The sequence below is a fragment of the Bactrocera tryoni genome, chromosome 2, assembly GCF_016617805.1.
Source record: "Bactrocera tryoni isolate S06 chromosome 2, CSIRO_BtryS06_freeze2, whole genome shotgun sequence".
Classification (NCBI taxonomy): Eukaryota; Metazoa; Arthropoda; class Insecta; order Diptera; family Tephritidae; genus Bactrocera; species Bactrocera tryoni.
In genome coordinates, this window is record NC_052500.1 from 24,111,686 (window position 1) to 24,138,603 (window position 26,918).

The window sequence follows — 26,918 nt, forward strand, 5'->3', positions numbered from 1 at the left end:
ATGTTATGTTATGTTATGTTATGTTATGTTATGTTATGTTATGTTATGTTATGTTATGTTTATTATGTTCTGTTAGGCTACGTCACATAGTTCGCTTGTTTGTTTTCATGTTCCAGAATTATAATATACTTATGTATGTATGTATATGTATCTACTTATAAATATTGTACACTCAGATAGCAAGCTTTAAAAATTCCATAAATGTTGCCGTGCGATGGCTCTACGACCATCGTTTTTGATCCGCACTCATGGCGCTCCACCGAGTAAATACTGAGGAGTTCATTTTAAATCCACAGCTTCTCGGATAGTCTATTATATTTCCATCTTCTAATGCATAAAAGTAAATGTATGTATGTATTTACCAGGTTCTATTAAAGACACTGCTGCCAAAATTAGCCTTAGAGCTCTTGAATTACTTTTATTTATCGCTTCGTTACTTTCACTTAACTGTAAAGCCATGCCAACATTGAACTGCTATTTAATATAATAAACTTTTCTTTCAATGTGTTCATGTACATATGTATATACATATTTGTATGTATGTATATGTGCATAATTGCATGAACATGCAAATGAAGAGTAATCTCATACTTAAAGCCGCCACAACAACGGTTACTTAATACCTCATTCAGTTCAATTGCAACAAACAACAATTGAAACTGATTTTCCATTGCCACAAGAATATACATGTATATATATATGTACATGAATAGATATACATACTTGCGGGTATTGTGTTTACGTTCATTCATACAGCAATTAGCACTTGAATGTTGGCAACTGCTTTTATGAGCAACTTGTTTGAATGCAGCTGAGAGCGCTTCGAGTGAAATTAGAACAGAATAAATACTTAACACTTCCAAAGGCATATGCTGCACATACATACATATGTATAGAATTATGTGCATTTTGCGCGCATATGATTATGCAAGCCTTGCACTCGCATATGTGTGTGTGTGAGTGCGGTGCAAAAAGCGTAAATTGCAAAGGCACGGCAGCGCAAGATCGCTGAGCTGCTGTTAAATGCATATACGCGTATATATGTATATATAAATATATAAATGGTATATGTGCGTGCGTGTATGTGCTCTGTGCATGTTTATGCAATCGCTGCTGCCAACTTTGGCGGCAATTCAAAAAAACCAACTGATTCGCCCATATCATTTGCGCTTAAAACGTCAATGCGTTCGTCTCGTCAAGTGTCGCGGCGCGCATATCTTCTTAGCTGTGCAACCACACCACTGCTACTCACACAAACACACATCAATCAATGAAGATCGAAGCATCGTTGCCGGTAAATTACTTAGAGTTTTCATTTTAGAAAAAAATAAAAATAAAATTTCGTTACCGTGTCTTCGAAGTATCGCAGTGACACCGCGCAAGAATTTCAAGTGATTTATTCTGTGGAAAGCAACTTCTTATTAGTGTGCGTGTATGAGTGTACCTGAAACAAGCACGAGCATTTGTGTTGCCTTTAAGGAAGCTAAATCTCTACATGAGTCAGAAATTCGTCGATAATTTGCTTAGTCGGCGTTTAGTGTAGTGTTCTCGATACACATTATAAGAGTCGGTGTAGCGGTAAATATTTATAGCTTTACTTCGATGCACAGCTCTTAATTGGTGTGACTAACTGATACAAAGAAAACTTATACTACAGTGTGGTATAGTTGCTTTTGCTTGTGGATAAAAAATTTGTTTTTCTGAGCACTAAGCAAATTTCGATACGAGGAGGGAAGAAGTAAAAGTGTAGAAATCTCGAAATTTCAAGTAAGTCAATTTCGTTAATATCAAAAAAAAGTCTCAACTTATAGGTGTATATAAATATACACACGAATTTGGATCTACATATCGTTACCTAAAATGCAAGCGAACGTAACATGACTTTTCATAAATTGACAGGCGAAGGAAAAATTAAAAAAATTGAGTTTTGATTATAAAATAGTTATATAATTGGTTAGGTTAGATATTGGTTATATATAGGTTATATATAGGTTAGATATTGGTTATATATAGGTTATACATCGGTTATATCTGACAGCGGCAGCTGAAAATTTTATGCTGCATACATATAATATGAGGTAGTGAATAATAAGCAATAAAAAGCCCAATTTCGATTTCTTTGATGATACGTTGTTTTGCATTTTAGGGGAAGAAAATTGACATAAGGGTTATTATGGCCAGAATTTTCGGCGAATATATACATTTCTGAATATTTTGGCTTTATATTTTTAGTACTTTTTTTTTTTTAAATATATTGATGAAAACAAATTCATTAACGCATTATTAACTGAAATCCTCAATTTAAGTGCCTGAAAAGAGAAGTCAACCAAAGAGAAGTTTTTTGTCAACCAAAAATATTCTTTACATAATTAAATTCCTAATATTTTCCCACAAAAATATTTTTTCTTAAATGAAAAACAGGAAAAAAGGTTAGTTTTAGCTACACCGAGACTATAATAACCTTCACAGGTGAATTTCTTAGAGCATAAAAGCGTATAAAATATCATTAATTCGATTTGGAATGAACAGTTTATATGTCAGCTCTATGCTATAGTGATCCGATCTAAGCAATATACACAGATATTGTCGTGCTGCTTTAGGTTATAATGCATGCCAAATATTGTGACCATATCTTGCCAATTAAAAAAGTTTCCCAAACAAAGACTTGAGTTCAAACCGTCAGCTTGTATGGCAGCTATATGCTATAGTTGTGCGATATAAACAATTTTCTTGCCTATATTGACATACTTTGTAAAATAATCTGTGCCTGATTTCACAAAATTACTGTTTGAAATTAAAAAGTTTTCCATACAAAGACTGGTGGTGGATCAAGGTGGGTGGTCAGCCTGTATGGCTACAGTTTCACGATGTCGGCAGTTGCCACAAATGAGCAGCTGCTTGGTGAGAAAAGCACGTGTTCTTATATTCAGCGAAATATCTTAAAGATAGTTTAGTTCGCTTAGATATAAACAGACAGACGGAAAAACAGACGGAAAAACAGACGAAGCATGTTAAATATACTCAGCTCGTCATTCTGATCATTTATGCCATATACATACATATCTGACAGGGTCTCTGACGTTTCTTTCTGGATGTTACAAACTTTTCTTCAAACCTAATCTACCTTGTTTAGGGTATAATTGTAGCAGCAACTTATCAAAAGCGTAAGAGCTGCTCTGAAATTTGTACCAACTAAGAGAACGTGGCGTATAAGTAATATTCTTATTTTCGGGTTTGAAAAATGTCACGGTTCATGAATGTGAAATATTATAATTCTTCTAAATAACATACGTGGCTATATGAACCAACAATTATTTTTGTGAAAAAGAAATGAGAATTTTGAACTGAGTCAATATACAAGCAGAATCCATATACATAATTATTTCATAACCTGTCCATATGTCAGTTGATAGTGAGACGTTCGAATTCTATCTACAAAATATTTACTTATCATGAATAGAATGTATGTATATAAATGATTCTACATACACATACATACCTTCACCGATTAGTCCAATGGTGCCGTGGTAGAGACATGAGATGGCAGTAGGTTAGGTTTAGTGGATTAAAGCCCCGCACTCCGGCTGTCGATGCTTCGTTCTACTAAAAAACAAAAAACAAAAAGAAATAAAAAACCAAAAATAAAAAAAATGCATGGTTGCAGGTAAAGAAGGCGAAAGCGCGAAAGAGTGAAGATAATTGCTAAAACTTTTTACCCCATCACGGCCACAATTTCAACTCTCGGTCAAGGTAGACATAGTCCCAAGTTCTTCATTGTGATTAATATAAAGAGAATACTCTCCTTCATGAAAAGAGAAAGTTCATTAAATCAACATTTAATTGATTATTATAAAGAATGCTACCAGATCGGTACAATTCATATCACAGATTTTAATTTATCACACCAATTTGCTCAATTTGCTAGCGAAAGTAAAAGCTAAACTTATTTAACGTTATTAAGCGCTGAAGCCTTAAAGTATACTTGAAAAAAAAGCCAAGGAAGTGTTTTATGCACTTTGTTCTAGCCGCCAAAAGTCTATCGTAGGAAGAGGCTTATTCTTGCAATAGTACCTGTATATTTATTGGATATTTGTTTGCTTAAAAACATTAGATTCCGAAACTTTAAATATCACAATACTGAACATTCGTGAAAAATCACAAGATAGTCCTCCGTGGAATTCATTTTTCCTAGTTGTATGAGTTTTACATGATCAGAACTTTGTTAGTGTTCACATGATAAATTAAAAGCCAATCGGGTTGTTCTCTTCTTCGAATAAGACGAGGTAGAACCCACCCAACACTGTTCTGTTATGACGCTTTTGTAATCTCAAAATGTCTGATCTGACCATGTGAAAGAGCAGGATGAAAAAAACCTTGGCTGATTTAGGATGGCTTCAAGTCACTTCTCGAAGACATAGAATTCAGCGACTATCTAATTCAAAGACTGTCACTATGATTGTTCGGTTATGTAAACAGACTGACTGTTCATAAGCCACGAATAATCCCACTTCGATAGCTAGAGTCGCCTGTCGTTGTTATGTCCATAACTCCCAGGTATGGATCAAAAACAAATGGCGCATATCGACAAAGTGCCCAGAGTCAGCCACATATTAATTGAGTTGGCTAATATCTACTGCAGGCTATTCGCTGGGTTCGTAGTAAGTGTGACAATAGAGATCCTTCAACCTTAGTCTGTCGAAAGCTGAACAACGCAGGAGAAAGTGTCTAGACATTTTCATCACATATTCCTCATGGCAACTTTCACAAGTTGCGTCCTCTAGAATCTGTAACCTTAACGCGTGAGTGTCAATATTACAGTGTCCAGTTTAGACACCCATCACAGCTGCTGTACAGTAGATACCTTTAACAAACTAAGAGTTAGTGTTTGAATGAACGAAAGTAACAAAAGCTATTGAGCCTTTCGAGGTTCATAATTTAGATCAGACGATTGCAAAAAAAATGCAATCAAAATCTGCATCGGACTTACAATTAAGTGCAACAGTCTCTCGTTACTAGTGGAAGAAAGAAGGATGTATATGATACTTGTACTATACTGGCCCTTATTGCCATTCCTTAAAGAGCAGCGACTGTTTGATGATTAACGAAGGTTATCTTCGCACAGGCAAGAAAGAGAAAGCGTGATGATGAGAGCATTTACAAATCCGAAGAGTAAAAAAAACTACAATTCTCTCTGCATATGTGCGAAGATAGTTTGACAATTATTAGTCATGATATTATAGTATAGTAATATCTATAATACAAGTATATATTTATATATCGATGGTTTTAGCATATACTCTCATAGCCTGAAATCCATATAGAGTCCCTCAATATTTAAATAGCTGAAATTTACTTCACCGTATATTATTATCATTTTAAATATTGCAACATGCCCATACAGATATGACTAAATTTTCAACCAGATATTTTTCTTATCAAACCACCACCTCTACACCACTGTGCCAAAATTTTCAACCAGGGAATTGCACCTAAAATTTATTGCCGCCGCTCTGAGGCCGTTTTCGGCGTAACGATTTCATTCAACGCGACAGCTAAGGTGAACCTCAACCCCACACTTTTACACACAGACTCAATTGCATTCCAATAAATGCTTGTGATTTTGTTGTGTCTTCTTGTGTGTATTGTATAGCGGTGGTGGTGTATTGTTGTCGTTGTTGCTGATGCGATGCCATTACTGCTGGCAATTAAGTGATTGCACACACTATTTTTAGAAAACAATTCGAGCACGAAATGCACGCTAATTCGATTTAATTGATCACTCGATGGCGAATGGGCGAACGCTTGGCCCATCGCATGCCTGTGGCCGTTGCACCAACAGTGCCGTGCCGCCAATACACCAGCTCACCAAACTGCAAATCCGCAAAACCTTAAACCATTGCAATTCATTTCACGCACCGCTAACGAACCGAAGTGCGTGTGCCAGTGCTGCTCTAATATATTCATATATAGATCTATACTATATACCACATACATATATATATTGATATACCGATATCTATGTATATTGCTAACTATTTTTTGTTGGTTACAAATTGTGTTTAATTGACAAAATTCAGCGTTTTTGTGTGTGCCGATAATTTTACCAAAAATCACAAGCAAAAATATTCCGTTAAAATTCTGAGAATTCACTGTGTTTTTTGTTGAAAATTTAAACATTTATTTAGCAATTATTTATCTGTTTAAATGTTCAACGTGTATTCGTGTTGCGCATAAATGTCGATTTCGTATGCTAAAGAACAATAGTGCTAATATTCAAAAAAAATTTAAGCGTATATTTATATAATTTGTTTAAAAACGCGTAAATCCAATGTTGACTTAGGTCATTTATGCCTAAACGGTATTTAAAAATAATGAAATGTTGCTTTGCAGCATAACTTGTGGCTAATTTGTAATTTGGTGTAACTCTGTTGGGATCCGTGGTGTTAATTATTATAAAATTATATCTATAATTAATTAATTTAATAACTAATTAAGTAAAATTAACTATAATTAAAAAATGGAAGGTTTTTTAATAATGGAACCAAAAAATGTGCTCTTCCGATCTAATAAAATAAATTCTAAAACATTAAGAAAAAATTAATAAAACTATTAAAAAAATTAATTATTTATTAAAAATAAAAATTCAACGAAAAACGCAAACGTATTAACTAAAAAATATATAAGTTGAAATTTAAAATTTTTTATTTAAAAAAGAAGCTACAGCTAAATTTTGCATTAAAAAATATAAAAAAACTCAATAATTATTCAAGTAAAATTTAAAAACTAAAGTGTTAACGTGCTTTTTTTACTTAAAACTCAAGAAATTAAAAATTAAAAAATTAAGAAAAATTTTGTAAAAAAAATAAAAAAAAAGTTAATAATTTAATAAAAATAATTAAATAAATAAAAATAAAAAAATAACAAAACAGTTAAGCATATAAATTAAAAACAAAATAAAAAATTAATTATTTAATAAAAATAATTAAGTAAATATAAAAAAGTTCAACTTGAAAAATTAAAGTATTTATTAAAAAACAAAATAGGGCAAAATATTATAATTTAGATTAAAAGTATTTAAAATTAAATAATTTTGTAATTTCTCAAATAAAATTACAACATTTAATAAGTTTTTTTAATAAAAATGAAAAAAGTAGAAATTAAAAAAAATATTTCAAAGAATTATGAAAAAATTACTAAAAATAATTTTAAAAAATTAATAAATTGTTGTAAATAAACTAAAAAATAAAAAGTCTATGAAAAAGGTTGGTGTATTAAATTATAAAAATATACATAAAATAATATTTTTTTTAATTAAAAAGGAGAAAAACTTGAATTTTTGATTAAAAATATATAAAAATTGGTTAATTAATTAATTATTTAAGTAAAATTTAAAAACTAAAAAAGTATTTATTTACATTTTTTGTTTAAAACTCAAGAAATTAGAAATAAATAAATAGTAATTAAAAAAATTAAGAAAAAATTAGTCAAAAATTAAATAAAATTGAAATTAAAATGAATTCATTAGTTACTAAAAATAAATTAATAAACAAAAAAAATAATAATAATAATACAAAAGTTAAAAAATTAAAGTTTTTTTTTTTAAATAGTATAAAAATTATATTTTAGACTAAAAGTATATAAAATTAAATAACTTAGTAATTTATAAAAACATTTATAAATTTAAAAATATACAAATAAAAAATTCTATAAAAACTCAAAAATAATGAAACAAAAAAATTAATTATTAAAAAAATAAAAATAGTTTAAAAATTAATACAAAAATTTTAATAAAAATTTGTAATGAATGTGAAAACTAAAATTTAAAAATAAAAAACATAAGATAAATAAAAGTTTTTTAATTAAAATTTTACAAAATTATAAGTATATTTAGACAAAGCTTCGTGCATAAAAATTGAAATTAAGAAAGTAAAACATTCCACATTTTTGACAAAAAAATAAATTTAAAATTTAAAACTTTAGTATTTCGGTTTTTTAAATAAAATTCAAAAATGTTTGTATAAAAAGTTAATTTAAAAAAATGTTAGTTAATTTTTTTTTATTTTTTGCATCAGTGGCAATTAAAAAAAATAAATTTAAAACTTAAATACTTAAGTATTTTTTTTTAATTAAAATTCAAAAATATTTATTATAAAAAGTTAATTTAAAAAAATATAAAAAATGTTAATTATGATTTTTTTAATTTTAATTAAAACAATTTGGAAAAAATTTCTTTATTTTAGACAAAGCTTCGTGTTCGTGTAAGGAAATATTAAAAAAAATGTAGAAATAAAAAATGTCCATTCTTTTGACTAAATTTTGTGTTTGTGTATACAGTTAAATAATTTAAATAAAATGTAAAACTTTAATACTTATTTAAAAAAAAACTCATAAATAATTAAATAATAAATATATAATTTTATATAAATAATTGTATAAAAAATTAATTTAAAAAAATGAAATGGAATTTAAAAAATATACAAAAAATTTTAACTAAAATAAAATCTTAAAAAATAAAAAAAATTTATAAAACCTTTTAAAAATTAAAAAAAACTTAAATTAATTTAAAAATTGTTCATGTAAAGTTTTAACAAAAATAAAAAAATATAATTTTTGACTCAGCTACGGGTTTGTGTAAAAAAAAAATATAAATGAAAATGTTACATATTTTTGACTAAATTTTGTGTTTGTATATAAAATTGAAAAAAATGTTGTAATATATCAAATAAAATTTAAAAATTTGATACATGTTTTTTTTTTTAAAAACTCAAAAATAAGTACATAAAAAAATTGATAAAAAATAAATAATTTAATTTAAAAAAATTAATTACAATTTTTAATAAAAGCAAGAACTTAAAAATAAAATAAAATTTATAAAACTTTAGAAAAAAATTAAGCAACATTAAAAATTTAAATGAAGAGTAAAATTTTTAAATCAAAAACTTAAATTAATTAAAAAAATTTTCATGTAAAATTTTAACAAAAATAAAAAAAATCTATTTTTAGACTAAGCTTCGTGTTTGTGTACAAAAAAATTCTATATTTTAGACTAAGCTTCGTATTTGTGTAAAAAATAAAAAATGAGTGATTAAAAATTTCCATATTTTTGACTAAACTCCGTGTTTGTGCTAAAAAATTGCCTCAATGTAAGTGCAAAGTACCGCTACTTAGGTATAAAAAGTCAAATCGTATTATAAATTTATCGCATCAATGTTTTCTCTGGCACGCCTAACCCTCTAAACTGGTTGTGGCACTTCCCACACATCTTTTTCTATATACAAATATATATATCATTTGGTGTGTATACCCTTTGTGTGAACCACGAAAATCGTCGTTTTGTGAAATTTACTCGGCATTGTTGACAATTAATTACTATGAAAAATAATTCCGCTACAATTGGCTTGACAAATTGCAGCAGCAGCAGCACCAGTGGCAGCAGCGGCGGTGGCAACAAAAGCGCCAGCGACAGTAATAGCAATAATAACGGTAGCAGCTGTGCCAACGAGCCGAACAGCAGCACGGCCGCCAACAGTTTTTATGTTTCTGCGCTGAACCACAACAGCAGCAATAACATTAGCAGTGGCCGTGCCAGCACTAGCGGTAAATACACTGGGATCGGTGGCATCAGTGGCATCAGTGGCAACAAGAGCGAAACAAATATTGCCGATTGTAGTCGAGCCAACTGCAGTGACCAATTATCAACGTTAATTGAGAGCTTATCCAAAGGTAATAGCGACAGCATTGCCGCTGTTCGACTCGGACTCGGCTTGAATCTCGGCATTGGCATCGGACTCGGCGCTGGCTCCGCCAACGGCTCGGGCACGAGTTCTATACCCGGCGCTAGCTACAACATACCAACAACCGCACTAACGTCCCCGTCATTTGTGTCGTACGGCGGTGGTACTGACGGCGTGGAAGTGGCCAACAACATTGCCACAGCATTTTTACCGACTTCGACATATAAAACTTATCCGGCGATAAATTCCGCTTATTGGCTGCCATCACCAAATCCATCACCGTACTCGGTGCCAGGTATGTTGCAGTAATATAGGGAAATTCGTTACGTTGTGTCTGTTGTTGCTTGCTGCTAGTTGTTGTTGGTTGTTGTCGTGTTAGTTGAAGCGGTGATTGCAGCAGCGCCAAACGTCAATGCCTAGCAACAATCAATACGGTACAACTATGGCGTTGTCAATATGTCAACCTTTCAGGCATAACGTTGTCGCATCCAAATTGACAGGCTATTTTTTTCCAGTGGCGCCCCCTTTGTTGGCGGCTCTTGTCGTCTCATCGAGTGCACACTTGCTGCAGTGTTGTTGAGGTTGTTGTGCTCGGCTTCCATGTGAATTTGTGTGCATTATTTGAATTTTACCTTGCAGCCTTTACAATGTTGCAGCAAGTGAAGTGATATCAATAGTTCAATTATCGACGTTGACTACTTCGGCCGTTTAAAATGTCAATTGCGGGGAGTATGGTGGCGTACATTTTGTCTAAGTGTCACACTGCTACTGGTGGAGATGGCAGGAAAATTTAACCTCTATAAACGTATGACGATTTTTATGGAAATAATTTAAAGGCAATGTGAACGCGTATCCCGAAATCCTTAGCTCGGTTTGAACTGATTTTCTTCTAAATTTGGTAGGTTACCTTAATTTGTATGGGTTACCACAAGAGATTATATCCAAAAGCTCTCTCTCAGTTATGGAGGAAACCTTATGCTTTCTTTATCTGTTTCGGTATTAGGAAAGACGGTCATTTACTAATTCAGTCCTTACTTGTCTCAGAACTTGTTATTCGAATTCATGAGGATTTCCCAAAAATTAATGATATTCAAGCCTCCAAAACACCCAAGGCACCATTCGATATATCTGAGGCGTAATTTAGTTTCCTAGGAATTTGTTAGTATTTATAACAAGTTGGAATCTTTATAATCCTGAGTTTCGTTTTCTAAAAATTATCAACTTTCAATTTTTGTATCGACCCTATGATAGTCTTGTGATGAAGCATGTAGGATGACAAACAAGATTATTTAACTTATATCTATGATCTTACACTTCTGATTGGAAATGAGCTAGATCTCCGTTGTTCTCTTGATTTCTAGCGCTGGACCTTTGGACGTTGCGGCACGTAGCTGATCAACGATCATCTCTTTGCGTTTACGAGATCTTTCTCGTCCCTCGGAAAAAGATATTTTTAACAATCGTAGGAATTCATTATGAATATTTTTCAAAGCAAATTTCTTGTCGACTTCAGATTGTATAGCGGAAACTGAGATAAAAGAATCGAGGCACTTCAATTGCCCAGCTTTACAAGACTGAGACTGGTGAACCGGGTGGGGTAGCCAGAATAAATATTGGCTGCTCCCATAAGTTTTGTTTAGCTCAAAGCAGGGCTCAATACATCTAAGGGAGCGGTGCAATCCTCGTTTATCTTGCTCAAAACACTTTTTCGACTTATGATAATCTATGATGAACAAGATTCGGCGTTCCAAGCTGTCCAATTGAGATCCTTGTTGCCATTAAATTGTAATATGGATGAATTTTTAATCTAACCTAAACTTATACCAACATCCTAGGCTGGTTTTACTAATTCCCTCTCTGTAAGAGTTCGTCCAACTATATTTTAACGATCCACTTTCTAAAATAATAAGTCAAGTTAAGTTTTGGTACACTAGAGTGGCAAATTCAACCATTTTCAATGCATCAAATTTCTAATTTCAAATGTGGAGCCAGTTATAGAGAAGCTTTTCGAAAGTGTGGTGTTTTTTGCCTTGTCAATATATCCCTAGAGATTCCATATTTAGTAAAAACTAGTCTGTAGTGCCAAGATAAAATTCAGCACAACTCGAGATAACTGAAGTGAGTCCTCCCGCGGAAAAAATATCGGACATATATAACTACGGTCTTTAATTTTCAAAAAATTTTCTACAAAGTCTAACCATTTACATTTAAATAACATATGTCATGTTGTACTACCACCATTAGTACCGAGTACCACTGAATATTTCTAATTAATCATCCCGACACATCAAAAATACTGAGGTGACACAGGGAGTGTGCAGTAGAAAAGCTCTTTGCAAGATCCCTGGCCTTTACGTGTTGGGGACGTCTATCATAACTGAACAAAAGGCGAGCAGTATGATCTGTACCAAGGCATTGACTTTGTAAAGAAAATAAACGCTCAGCGGCTACACTGGCTTAGTCATATTGTGAGAATGAAACATGCTTTAGTTACGAATTTTGGTGGCAAAAGGCAAAGATATAGACTGTGTCTCCGGTGGAGTAACCAAGTACAAGAATCAAGGACGAAACTTACATTGTGTACGAGGATGGTGAGGGTACGCAACTAACAGAGGTGTCTTAGAGATCGTACGTCCGACTGAAACTCTAGAGAGTTGATAAAGCAAATTAAAGAAGAGAGAATTACAGTTCTAATGGAACGTTTATCATTATAGATAATTTTAGAAGAGCAGTCAAATCTCTGTGATGCACCGGAGAGAGCGACAAATATCAATTTCTGACGTAGAGTATTGTAGTTATTTGTTTCCATATAAATTCTGATAAACCTATGTTCCATCGACAGTTATAATGCTCTCCATGAATATGGGATCAGAATTCGCACGATCAACAATGTCCAAAGAGACCTTTTTACGATACTCTTTTTGGAAAAAATTCAGCTTTATCGGGACGAGTCGAACAAAAGAACGCATTTCATACCCAAAATATCCACCAATTTCATTTAAACGGACTGTCGAGAGATGTCGAGCTCTCTTGCCATTTCTCCAACATTTGCCATCTTTGAAGGCTTTTTAGGCTTATGTATTTCATAAAACTGAATCACCATAAGTCTTTTTCAATATTCGCAATGATTCTGAACACGAAATACAATATTTGAGACAAGTTCCTTGTTTGAAATATGTGCCATTGTAAGAATCGCAACGAACTACTGCGGTGTACCGACTTAAGCAATTGCTGTAAACAAACTGGTTGACAGATCGCGCTCAAATTTGGCATAGTACTTAAGAATAGTTATACCAACTTACTAAAGTACATCTTCTTGAAATATCATTTACCCGAGGAATTGAAATTGCAATTTTTGTCACAATGTAAATCTCATAGTTTTGTAGACAATTTACTGCTTTACAAAAATGCTCCTAATAGATACCTTCTTCAATTGGTACTATGCCAACTCTTTTATACCAGTTGGTTTGTTCGATTCGTTACATTTCTCAACTAGGTAACTCGAATAGAGCTTTTATATAAGCGAGTAGCCTTATCAGCCATAGCTTTGGCCCTGAACCAGGTATTTTATTGGAAATAAAAACCCACGAGTTTTGGTTCTTGATACTAAAGTTTATGAGACCTGTAATGTCTTATAATTGAATGAATCTTTCTGAGTACGGCCAGTCATTTATGTTAGACATTTTTTTTTTTTAATAACGCAATAGATTTTTCAATATTTTCAGCATGTCGCCTAATAAACAAATTTAAATTTTTTCTTCTACTTATTCAACCTTCATTCCATATCCTTTTACTCATTTTCTGGACATTTATGAAATCCGTCTTTCATGTGTTAAAATTTCATTTCCGAAATATCTTCGCACAAAGCACTCGCTTGCGGCTAATGTAATTCACATTTATATGCCGTCTATTGACCCACACAAAGGCGTTCAAATTGGTTAATAAATCGATATGACATTTGGGCACTATTCATTTGCGGCATCCCTTTGCCACTTGCCACTAGAATATTACCATTAACCTTCCCCCCTGCGCCGCTTGCGTTCGCATTTAAGCAAATAATATTTATATATCGAATAACAATGAAGAATATGAATGGCACCCTGACGCATATTTAAATTTGTTGTGTAGTCATAAATTTTCATGTTAAAGTAATAAAAGGGACACTTTAGTCGGGGGTCACAGCAGACGTACATTCACAGCATTTCAGGGCATACTGAACACACATACATACATTACTTATGCAAATATTCAAATGTGAAAGCATTTGTGTGTGTGCGCGTGGGTGTTTTTGGGCGGCGAGTACTTACGACTCGAACAGTTGTACTCGTAATAATCATGGGCATTCTTTATACACAACTTAGCCCAATTTTATTCTATGAAAATATGCCGTTATTTCTTTTTATCTACGCAGAGGCGCCCATTAAGCCTTCCCAAGCGTAACGACATGCCATAAACACACTTACGCACACACAATACCAAGCCAAAGTGAGGGCGCAAGATAGGCAGGAAGGAAGAAAGAGCGGGGAGCGAGATAAAGAGTGTGCGTCAGAGTGATATAGAATGCTCTCACAAGGATGCTGCGCTGCTGAATCTGAATCCATTCAAGCAAGTTTTCTACTTATGCAGAACGGGTGAATAGGGGTCAAACTGTTTAAGGTCCGACACTCGCCGCCCAGGCGTTGCTCCGGCTTGCCATGTCAAGCCTTGCACTAATACACGAGTACATAAATAATGTTGAATGGACATTGTCCATCGCACAATGCCAATAGAAATAGAGAGCTTCGTTATTGCGTACACCTCCCCCCTTACCGCTCAACCGGAGATGCTTAGTTTCGACCCCGCTTTGTTCGTTCGACAATTCTTCTTTTATTATATTGAAAGTTATTATATTTTTAGTAATGCTGAGAACTTTTATTTCATGCGTACTTTTTTTCTCTGCTGTGAAAAGTTGTGAATTTTCCGGTTCGAAGAGAGATTATGAATATCTGAGCTTTTTTGTTTAGTTTGTGTATTGGCAGCTGTGAGTTATTAGAACGGCCAAAACGTTTGACTCCCTTGGGGCGGTTTGCGCATAAATGTTTGTAAGTGCTACGTATAGTATGTATATATGTGTGTTACTATGTATGTGTGTGTGTGTTTGGTTGACTTTTGGATTAGTAGAAATTTATGTAAATTATGGCGTGCAGCAAGCAATACGTTGGATGCCGCATAGTAATAAAATGTTGTACACGGGTGTTGAGTGGGCAATATTTGGTTAGAAATGGATGTAAGTGCTATACCCAGTAGCGAAATTGAATAGGAAAATGGTTTTTATTAGAAAATTATTTAGATCAAATTCGGGGAAGCTTAATAAAAGTTACAGCTGTTCAAAAATTAGTGAAAATAATGAAGAAATTCGTTATGTTTTGAAATTTTTGTATAAAACAAAAAAACAATAAAAAAAATCCATTTTTTGAAACCTGTAAAATATGAGTTCCGGAATAGATGTCTTTCTCGGCAGGCATTCACAAACATATTTCAGGAGCTCAGAAAGGAAGGACCGAAGCCACTATTGCTAAGGATAGAGGAGAGTATCGAGAAATACTCCGATGAGTACCTCCGCCATCGCGCAAACAATAGAAGCTGTGCGCCTATACTTCATAGAAGATTTTGCGTAAGGTTATGGTTTCTAGACTTACAAAATCCGACTCGCGCGAGAATATGAAGCCGAACATTCATCAATCGCGTTTCATGTTCGATGGATGAGCCCAAAACAAGATTACCGCCAGTTCCGATTTTCAAAAAAAAAAAATTGTTCAGCAATGAAGCTCACTTTTGGTTGAATGGTGGAAAATGGTGGTGAAAAAAGTGTCGCATTTGGAGTGATGATAATTCACAAGCCACAGGAAATCATTGATCAATATTTCTGCAATAATGAAGGCGACCGTAATATTTTAATCAATGGAGTAAGCTACTGAGCCCTCATAAATGACTGTTTCGTGCCTGAATTGGAGGTTGTGGACGATCTATTGCTAGCTAGAATAAGAATTAGATAACAGCAAAAATGGGAGTTAGTATAAGTTAGAAAGCAGAAATTCAATCCAAAAGGGGAGTCTTGAAAAAGAAATTATGAATAATGACAATTTAGTTAAAACATTACATAATTCCACTGGTGTGAAGAGACATTTGAGCACTTGGACGGCTTTGTTTGCATCTAAGATCACACGCGATAGAGTATTTTTTTAGAAAATCAGGCTGAAAAATGCAATGAGTAATAATTAGAGGTAAATTGTCATATTGAGAATAGATTGTTGAGAACAAATTTTCAATGCTCAAGTAATGAAAAATAAGACTATAAAGGTGTTAGTAAATTTATTTTAATAAAAATAATTATAAATAATTTAGCAAAGTACTCATCAAACTTCCGAGTATTAGATAAGGCCGTATTGATCATGGGAACAGTTTGTTAGTATAGGGAGCAGTTTCTTAAAGTATGGCTAAATTGACAAACAAATATTTCAAGCATTGATGAAAACTCTATCTCTCACGGAAACAGATAATTAATATTGGGAACAGTTTTCTAAGGTTAGCTCGAAGCGAAAAATTAATTATATTAGACAAAATATATCTATCTTTCTATGGGAACAGGTTTTTGTAATCGACAACAGTTTTTAAAGATGACCCGTAGTGATAAAAAATGTGCTATTAACATTTTCTATGACGAATAAAGATTTTTAGAATTGAGAAAGGTTTTTGAAATAAGTCTTTAGTGATAAAAAAATGCGGTAGTCGGCTCTTCTAAGATGGGAACAGATTTTAAGATTTGAGAACAGTTTTTTACAACTGGTTTATAGTGATAAAAAATATGATGTTAGCCTCATAAGTGATAAAATAAATTTTTATAATTGAGAACAGATTTTTAAAGTTTACCCGTAGTGATGAAAAATATGTGTTTGCCCTTTCTATGATGGGAGCATATTATTTGTATTGAGAATAGTTAGTTAAAGTTGAATTATGTACAAATGAGTTCAGGTATCTATTAAATTTTATTAAGTAATTATATAACGCATGTAAATGTCGAGATTTCTTAGATTTTTAGAGATCAGTTTTCTAAAATTACCAGTCGTCATAAAAAGTATTCTAATTAATAGAGACTGCTCTGTCCATGATGGGTACATATTTTTGTAGTTGAGAACAGTTTTTTTAATTTGACCTGAGGTGAAAAAATATTATTAGTAAAATAGACCGCCCAATCTATCGTGGGAACAGATTGTTTGCATTAAAAACAGTGCCTTAAAGTTGAAATTATGCGAAAATGAGAAGATAAGTGTGGTATGAAGATGTTTTCTGGCAAAAATGTTAATAAGTAATTATGTAACGGTATGAAAATGTCGAGATTACTTCAAAATATTTTTTTTTACTAGCTACTAAGCTATTAACTACTTAACGTAAGAAATCCATTACAATGGAAGCAGTAAAAGTACCAATCATTTTTCATATTTCAATTATCAACATAATATATCAATATACGTGCCTACATACATACATATGTATATATATGTACATATGTATGTCTACTCATATATATTATAGAAACAAGCAAACAATTCAGACAGCCACTAAACAGTAGATCATTAGGGCAGTAGCGCCACAGCCGGCAGCTCGTACATGCACTCAAAAAGTTTAATACTTTAAATACGCAAAAAATACAACAAAAATTATCAAAATGAAATTTCATAGAAAATCTGCTAGAGCGCTTTCATACTGCGAAAGCATATTGTGGCAATATGTCTGCAGAAGATTTCCAGCGCTTAATGAACTTATAATTTAAATGCAGCTTTAGCAGATACGCCATTTAAGGCGCAATTTCGCCAACTTGCCCCGCCACCGGCACTCACCAATTATTTGCACGAGTAGCAGCGCGCTCGGTGGCCAGCACAGCAGCGCCCGCTGTTTTTGAAACCGAAAATTTATGCGCTTTAAAGTGAAATCTCTGACGCTGGCAAACACCAAAAGATGCACGAGAACGCACATAAACATGACAACAACAACAAGAACAACAACAAAAAAAAGCTAACTTGTAACCAAAACGGCAAAGGTATGCTTGCCGCGACGCAGGTGTATGCAAGGCTATGAATGTGTAAAACTATGCGCACCTACACATGTAAACATGCGTGCGTGTGTGTGTGTGTGTGTGTAGGTATGTGTTGGGCAGCTCGTATGATATGTAGAAAGGCTCGGCACTGGGACACTGCGAACTTTGCAGTTAAAAGTGGATTCATTTGCATATCAACACTGCTACCGCCATCACCACCACCAGCAACAACAACAGCAACACCCGCAACGCGACCGCTTGACAGCAGCTATCTGCATACATATGGGTGTGCGTTTGTAGTTGTGGCCGGCAAGCACAGTCGGGGCAATCTATGCGCTTTGTCACTGGCTCACGTGAAATGTAGAGCAATGGGCACCGAACGGCCAGCAAGCGAAGCCATTGCACACTTACATGCATACTTACATACATGCATACATATGCATATACATACAGACATACCTACGTACTTTCATGTATATACACACACATGACATGTATACATGTTGTAGTTGCTTGCAACACTTGGTCATGTGACCGCAGCGCACCGGTGCCGTGTAAGAGTCGCCTACCTGCAGCAACAACAACAACAACAACATTTGCCGCCAGCAGTTTTCACAGTTAAGATAAAAAGTGGAGCACACTCGATTTGCGTGTCGGTTGGCGATTTGTTGCTGTTGTTGCTGGTGTGTGGGTGTTGGTTGTTTTGGGTAGGCAATCTAAGCTTAAATGGCACCATTGCTGCTTGAAGACTTTAAAAGTGGGTAAACATAGCACCTACAAAGTAGTACATGGACGCTTTTTATGCATCTGGCAATCATATCAAGTGTTTATGTATGCGCTGAGCGGATATATAGGGTGCTCTTATGTATATACATGTATATACCCCTTATACACACATATATACGTGTGTGTGTTGTGTTAGAATTTATTTACCCGACCAACTTGTGTGCGCTTGGTGGGCACTCTAATGTTGTTTGCATACCGCTGTTTGAACATGCGCTATTTTGGGGCACATACACCGCCGTATAGCGGTACAGTTGTATATGTTCTTTAAATAACGTTGCAAAGTGAAAGTTCGTTACCAGCCACTCAGGCAGGTTGTCGTTAAACTAGGTGGCACAATTTTGCTGCTGCCTTGCCTCATAAAATATCGCCGGTATATGTGTTAATCCGCGCGTGGCTACTGTGTGGCTTGGAAATAGACTGGCACTGGATTGCGTTTGGCTGCGTATTAGTGTTAAGACACTTTCGCAAAGTTATTACCCAAGCTATTCATTTGGCGTTAAACAATTGTTGATTAAAGTCATTTAACTATTTGAATGCGAAGTGCCACAGAAATACATATGTGTGTGTCCAAGAACGACATAAAGATAAAGGGGGCTTCTTCAAATATGTGGTTTTCAATAAAAAATAAAGCACATATAATTTAACGCCATGAACAAAAATTTAGCTTGATTATAAATGTAAGGGTTTGTCATTATGTTTCGAAAAAAATTCGGAAGAGTGACCGCTAAGACTGGCTCGTATAAATTCCAGTCGAGAGGCTCGATTTTCGACCACTTTTTACTACAATCGAGACCTCATAACAATAACCTCAGCAATAACCCACTCGATACTATATTTTAAGATCATTAGGGCACTCGGGCTTATCTGCGTGGACAAGCGACTTCACATAAACCCATAAAAAATAGTCCAGCGGTAAAGCAAATGATCCTAGAGGTTATGCCACAGGCTCAACACACAATATAATGCGCTCTCCAAAAGTTTTCTTCCATTAATTAATTATTTTCGTTTGGCTACATATCACAGCAGCGACATTTTGCTGAAACCAAAGTTCGTCATCATCAACATACTCCAATTCAGGCACGAAAAAGTCATAGAACATGGCTCTAGAGCGTTCACCGGGTTAATAAAACGAAAACAGTTTTGGATATTTATGAAATTATTTATTCCTAAGAAAGTACATTCGATGTCACATATATATGTCTATATGTATATGGAACTCAATTTCTTTTGCATGACCACCATCGACACGCTTGCAGAAGTCCAGACGCTGAACCCAATTTTCGACGGTTTTCAAGCATTTGTAAATCGGCCGATACTACTACAATTTCACGTTCGATACTCGTACGAAGTTCATCATTTGTCGCCGGCTTGTTGGCATTAACCATAGACCTCGCCTAGCCCCACAGGGAGTAGTTTAACGGCGTCAAATCGCACGATCGAGGCGGCCAATTGACTGGGCCATCTGGTGAGATAACACGTTCACCAAACTTGGTTTTCAATCGATTGTGACGTTCGCTGTGTGACTTGTGGCGCCATCCTGTTGGAACCACATATTGTCCAAGTCCATGCCATACAATTCGGGCCGCAAATATTCGGTTATCATTGTGCGACAGCGATTTCCACTCACAGTAACGTGCCGGTCTTGGTCATCACGGTAGAAGTACGACCTATGACACACCCGGCCCATAAACCGCACTAAATCGCAATTTTTTCTGGATGAAATAGTGACTCATGGAGTACGTGTGGATTGCTGCCTGACCAATAATGCATATTTTGCTTACTGACCCATTCAGCTGGAAATTACTCTCATTCTCTGAAGATGATTTTCCGATGAAAATCTGGATCATTTTCAAGTTGTTGCTCTGCCCAATTTACGAACATTCGACGATTCTGATGATGAAGCAGCTTCAGTTCTTGCGACAATTTGATCTTGCAAAGATGTAGGCCAAGATCTTTTTGCAAAATTCACTATAACGCCATCACAGAGATGCCCCACCTTTGAGCACGACGCGTTAGAGACTGATTTGGGTCTTCCGCAATTGATGCGCTAGCGGCAGCAATATTCTCGACACTACGGGCACTTTTTGTCTCAGTGACACGGGAATATATTGTACTGTGCCAATAAATTCAAAATTTTCCACCAGATGCTCACTTGTTGATCTGACAGTCCGATTATGATGACCATAAATTGGTAGCGCTCGTACAGTTGAAGCCCCTGACTTCGTATTTCGGTAGTAAATTTTAATAATTTCGACTCGTTATTCGATCGTATATCTTTCCATGATGAAATAGCAAATCCTACTGAAGAGAAATGTCGGAAAAGCAGAAAAAGTATGGCATCATTTGCTGTCCCTATCAGTCTACTATTTTAGCGTCCCTATTGAAAAAAAAACCCGTTATTTACTAAAACTAAGAAATTCTCTGTGCGTCCACAGGGAGTGGTTTTATTAATAGATATTACCTGAAGATGTAAGTACAATTTGATTAATGAAAGGTTGCTAAGGTCAGAAAACCCCACTGTTTCTAAAATTTTAGTTTCGCTACCACTTGGAATAAAATGAGTAGCTCTTTGCTTTAGACTTTCCAGCTGATATTTAAATTTCCAGCTCAAAGTTATAGCAGTCTCAAAATAAATAAGAATAATATGGTCCATTTGGCAGCGGATCTGAAGAATATTTTAGAATACTTAAAATACTTCTCAACTAAAATGTTAAACTGTCAGATTGACATTAAGGGAATGCGTTGCTTAAGATAGTAAACTAACCGATAAACTAACCGATAAACTAACCCGTCTAATCGATAAAAAAGGAAGTGGGAGCTAACGTAATCGCAAACGTTGTATGAAAGCGTTCAATTTAATTGTCATTACGGTTAAGTTGACATACCAGTGTTTAAATATTTTCTTCTATTGACCTTTTATGAACACAGCTCTCATTTAAAATAAATAATTTAGCAAATTAATACCAAAAAGCTCAATTTAATTGAACTTTATTATACTTTTATTAATCAGAATGTATTTCGAAGAGAATTATTATGCAATACTGAAACAAAACCATTACTTTTTTCATGAGTAGCATTTGTAATGTTTTTCAAGAAATATTAAATTTCTCACTAAATCTGCTGCTTTCATTAAACGTACTAACTTTAAACTAAAATAAATTAATAAATCTGCAACTTGTCTTCCTCAACGTCCTTGCCCGAACGCATCTTCATTTCGTATGGAAATTTATTATAAAATAATTTGCTTAAAATTGAATCATTCCCGCAATAAAACTGTATATTATCTGCAATAAAAATGAAGTGAAACACTTCGAAAGAAATTTAATATTAAAATCTAATTTGGCAACGTAGGAAATTGCACATAAAAAATTTAAAATTTTATTTCACTTTGGTAGGCAGCGAGAGGAGTCTCTGCATTATTTGGCGCTGCTCGGCATTACCTGCTTCGGCACGCTCTTGAGCTGGAGTACATATCTATATAATATGTATATAATGGCATATAAGTGTGTAAATAAGATTTGTGATGTCAATTACCGGCGCTGCCATATTTTAAGGCAGGGTATTAACCTGCTTTAGGACGGCTCATTTTATACGTTTATACTTTTGGTTGCCTTTACTTTCAAGGAAATATCTTTGGTATACAGTTGGAAATTTAAACTTTAATTCTTTTTATACGTCGGTACTATATTGTATGCTTCGAGGCGTTAATTGATATCACCGGTCGTGGAATGAAGCATTTAAATTTTCTAAAAGTCATCATTTAGCGCAATATTGGGAAGAAAGGCATACTGCTTAGTCCTGCCATAAGTTCTGTTACAAGTTCAGGCCGTTAGAAATATGAAACTATAATACATATATGATTTTACTTAGTTAATTTTATTTCTTAAAGTACATATTTATTGAATGAGTGTTGTACAAAATTTTATTCGAAATGGACAACTTTAGCTATTACGCAAGCTCTGAAACGATTCGACCATTGATTAATAGCAGCATGCACGGTTTTGACTGGTCCAACTAAAGACTTTTTGAGACTCACCAAATTTCTGTGGGGCATTCGACAAACCATGTTTCCCAACATGATGTATGATGTTCATTGGATTTGAATTTGGAACCCCAGGTGGCCAATGCAGCTACGTAACTATTAATATGTTATTATATATTGGAGCAGAATCTTGCAGGAAAATCCTATCTATCGAAGAAAGTATTGCTGAACTGCTTTACCATACCTTCTAAAACATTCTGCTGGTACATTTTTGTCCCAGTCTTAACCCTCTTTTCACAGCAGTTGAAAGGTGTAATGCCTTCTAAATCGTGTGTCGCCACCAGACACTGACCAGTTAGTAATGCGATCATGTTCCTACTGACTCTTCTATTGAGTGCCAATAGGCCACTTTTCTAAAAAAAATTATATAAATTAACTAGCTACTGAGGTGCTAGTATGAAGAATATTTAGCTGAAAGATTTTACTATAAATATTCCATGTAAATTTTAGTCAGTGTTGAACTGCCGAGCGGAGGACTTCGACTACTTCAATCGATTCGCTTAGATGCTGTTCATTATGTGATAATCGTAAACAGTTGAAGACTATTTAGCTGTATGGCTGTAACTCTAGAAGGTTTTGTTAAAGTTACTTTAGACCTAAATACTTCAACCTTATGCCATGATCAACGCTATATGATAAAGGTTAAAGGTTTCAGCTCTGGTAAACAGGCGGAATTTCAGTCATGCGAGTGTTATATAAAGCTGGGGCATTATTTCTAAGAATGTTCAGGTTGGTTCAGTCTAAAATTTACTAGGATGTAGGAGAATGAAAAATTGGCTAGCGGTGTTCGAAGCTCATAATGGTCCTCACTATGCAATCGTTTACCATTAAAACTCTTTTCAACCCACGCTTTCGTTCTACCAACCACGTGAATTTAACGAGTTGTTCGTTCGTTTCGGCATTGATGGTAATACATAGTTGATCAGAAATAGGACTTAAAATCTGGTATATATGTTCATGAGCAAGGTTTCTTCCAAATACTTCACAACTTTATTATAAAATATGGATATTATTTTGAAAGCTTTATATTGACGATACCGATTCATATTGAAAAAAGTGGGGTTCTTAGTGATATTTTTTTAGCCTCCATGCATCCCATTCAATTATACTATTACGTGGTTTTTGTCTTAGCACATAATCACTAAACTTAGTTTAATGTATAATGGAACGTTTTCTGTGAGTGAGTGCATTATTTGTGCGCCCCTGCAACCGTGCAAATCACTAGCCTTAAAGCTTGTGTGCCATTTTTAACTTTTCCAGACAAAGCCTCATTTTCGCTTACATTACTAATAAAGCTAGTTTTTCATTGCTGTCTAAATGTATAGAAATTATTTCTTTGTACGAGTACATACTTGCTTTGGATATCGGCTTCCATCGCTTTTAAGTTTTCAAGCATAATGTGTGCCGTCAAAGTCGGAAAAACGCCTTAGTCGCAGGTATCACGTTGTTGGCACTGAAAATTTTCAAGTTTATTTCCGTGCTGCATTGGTGATTTGCATGAACTTGAATTTCGAAAAAGTATAGCAGTTTCTATGTAGTTGCATGCTTTGACTTGAATACAACAACAGTTGTTTTTAGCATTGTAATGTATACCCAAACTAGTATTTTCACACTAGAGTTGTTTTACTAGCATTCAACGTCGCTCTACTGGCACTCATTAACTGCGACACTGAGAATAATCACTTGTTAGTTATTGTGAAACTGAGTATGTGGCAGCACAAATTTCCTATTATATAAAGCCGGGACTAGGGAAAATACTACATATCAGTGTGAGCGGCTACGTCTCAGATAGTCCAGCCATTGAGTCCAACTTCCGATGACTCGTTCGGGCATTTCGACTGGTAACTGGCGAATGACATGCGTGATGTTTTGCTCCAAGACCTGAATCAAAGCGGGTTTTTCCGCATAGATTCTAGATTTTACATATACCCACAGGAAGAAGCCAAAAGGTGTGATATCACACGATCTTGGTGACTAGTTAACCGGCCCAAAAGTTGAAATTATCTGCTAACCGAAATGTTCTCTCAATAAATGCATTGATTGATGCGATGTGTGGGAATGGCCGCCATCATGTTGAAACCAAATGTCGCCGAGATCACGAGCTTCAAGTAGTATTGGAGATTCCTTCTCCACCTGGTCTTTCCAATGGTGTGGAGGTCTTCCTCTTCCTCTGCTTCCCCCAGCTGGTACTCCGTCGAATACTCTCATAGCTGGAGTGTTTTCATCTATTCGAACGACATGACCTAGTTGTCGCACTTGCGTCTTGGATCCCATGTCACCTTTGCCAGTCATAACTTCAAAATTTACAATACTCATCTTCCCATAATGACAGGAAATACTTACGTAAATTGCATTAAGATAATTATTTCAATTTTAACCTATCGCAGGACGGACGTTCAGAGCGACAAAAGCTCTAAGTATCTTATAAAAAATACTCGAAGGGTTGCGCCCTCATTAACAATCAAACAAAAACAACTATAAATTCAATCAATTTGTACAATTTTGTAAAACTAAATTCCCCTTTTTTGATCTTCTTTGCAGAACGGAAGCTTTTCGTTGGAATGCTAAATAAGAAACTGAACGAGAACGACGTACGCAAATTATTCGAAGTTCACGGCGCCATCGAGGAGTGCACGGTCTTGCGGGATCAGAACGGACAGAGTAAAGGGTGTGCCTTTGTTACATTTGCAACTAAACACGCGGCGATATCAGCGATAAAAGTGGTAATGCCAACGTTCCGAATGATATTAAATTCCGCGCCAAGTTTCCCTTCAATGAGCGACTAATTAGCGCCAAATGCAATATTTGTTACGCTCACTTGGCAACATTTCCTAGCAACTAGTATTCTCAAAAAGAAAACAAATTGAACTAATCTATTTTCTCCACTACACAGACTTTGAACCAAAACAAGACAATGGAAGGTTGTACATCGCCACTGGTTGTGAAATTCGCCGACACGCAAAAGGAGAAGGAGCAAAAGAAGATCCAGCAAATACAGGCGAATCTCTGGAATCTGGCATCGAACATAAATATACCGTTGGGTCAGACCGCCACCACCGTTTCAACGCCGATACTGCCGAATCCGCCACAACAGGCGAGTCCGGTGTTGGGCGCCGATGCCATTACACCGGCCTCACTGCAATTGCTGCAACAGTTGCAGGCGGTCGGCCTGCAGCAGCAACTTTTGCAAGGTGCGTACCCGCAGCGGTGACCGCCGTTTGTGGTCATTTTGCGGCCGAGCGTGCTTGTACACGCCGGTTATATAATGCATGTACTCAGCGAGTTGAAGTGGCGTTGGGGGTTAAAAAGTGAAAATTTTTGTTTTCTTTGCTGCAGGTTTGGGCGCTCAGACGAATTCTGCGGAAACGGCCGCGGCAACGGCTGCAGCCGCCGCAGCTGGATTACTACCACCGATGACGGTACAAAACTTGGCCGCCATTGCGGCGATGACGCAACCCTCACTCACCAATGCGGCCACCAATCCGGGCAGCGCGCAACTGACAAACACAGCGGCTCTCTTATGTAAGTTCGTCACTTGTTTGGTAGTTTGTTTGGCGTTGTTTTTGTTTTTTATTTATTACACAAATTGCATAATTATTATTTAAACTGAATGCGGTTTTCATATACACATTATGTCATGATTTTAATACATTATGTACAATGTGGCATTGTTGGGAGGACACACGAAGCTCAAAAGAGCTCGCATGTGTGTTTGATAGTGTATGTATGTGTGTGTGATCGTTAGGTTGGACCCGGATTCTTCAGATTCACAATTCGAGGACAGAAGTTAGGTTAGGTCGTAAAGTTGATCCAAATGCAATGGGTCGCCCTTGAATATAGTTTGACGTAGCGTTTTTAGCTTTCTATAAATTAAAAGGTGGTTAATATCATTCTCAGCACATACATATGTATGTAGTTAGGTTCGCCAAAGGTTTACGATGCGATATATCGATATAAGTTTGGCAAAAGCCGGGTAACAGAGAACTTTAGCATTCAAAGTTAAGCAATACTACCACTCAATTTACCAATTTCTAGAGAGTAGCAAATCGAACAGCCAACTGGTATAATTTTATAAGACTGGTATAAACATATAAAAAGAAACCAATCGTTTATGTGACTTCTCTAGCGAGTGCCAAAGTCAACAGCTAACTGGTATAACTCTCATCAGACTGGTATAACAAAAATAAAAGTCAAAAAAGTTTATATACGACGTGCATGTGAACTTCGGATACTCCCTTGTCTTTGTTTAATAATTCTGCTTTCGACTTGTTAAACTCTAGTG

General features: G+C 35.0%; 1 protein-coding gene across 4 annotated transcripts in view; it reads left to right on the plus strand.

Annotated features, from left to right (window-relative positions):
* Positions 1-26,918, plus strand: part of LOC120767613 (CUGBP Elav-like family member 2) — a 216,205-nt gene that overhangs the window by 146,734 nt on the left and 42,553 nt on the right. For all 4 annotated transcript variants that reach the window (XM_040093766.1, XM_040093767.1, XM_040093768.1 and 1 more), the window contains exons 5-7: positions 25,178-25,359; positions 25,530-25,827; positions 25,973-26,158. In XM_040093766.1, the coding sequence (XP_039949700.1) occupies positions 25,178-25,359; positions 25,530-25,827; positions 25,973-26,158 (666 nt within the window). The remainder of the gene's footprint in view (positions 1-25,177; positions 25,360-25,529; positions 25,828-25,972; positions 26,159-26,918) is intronic.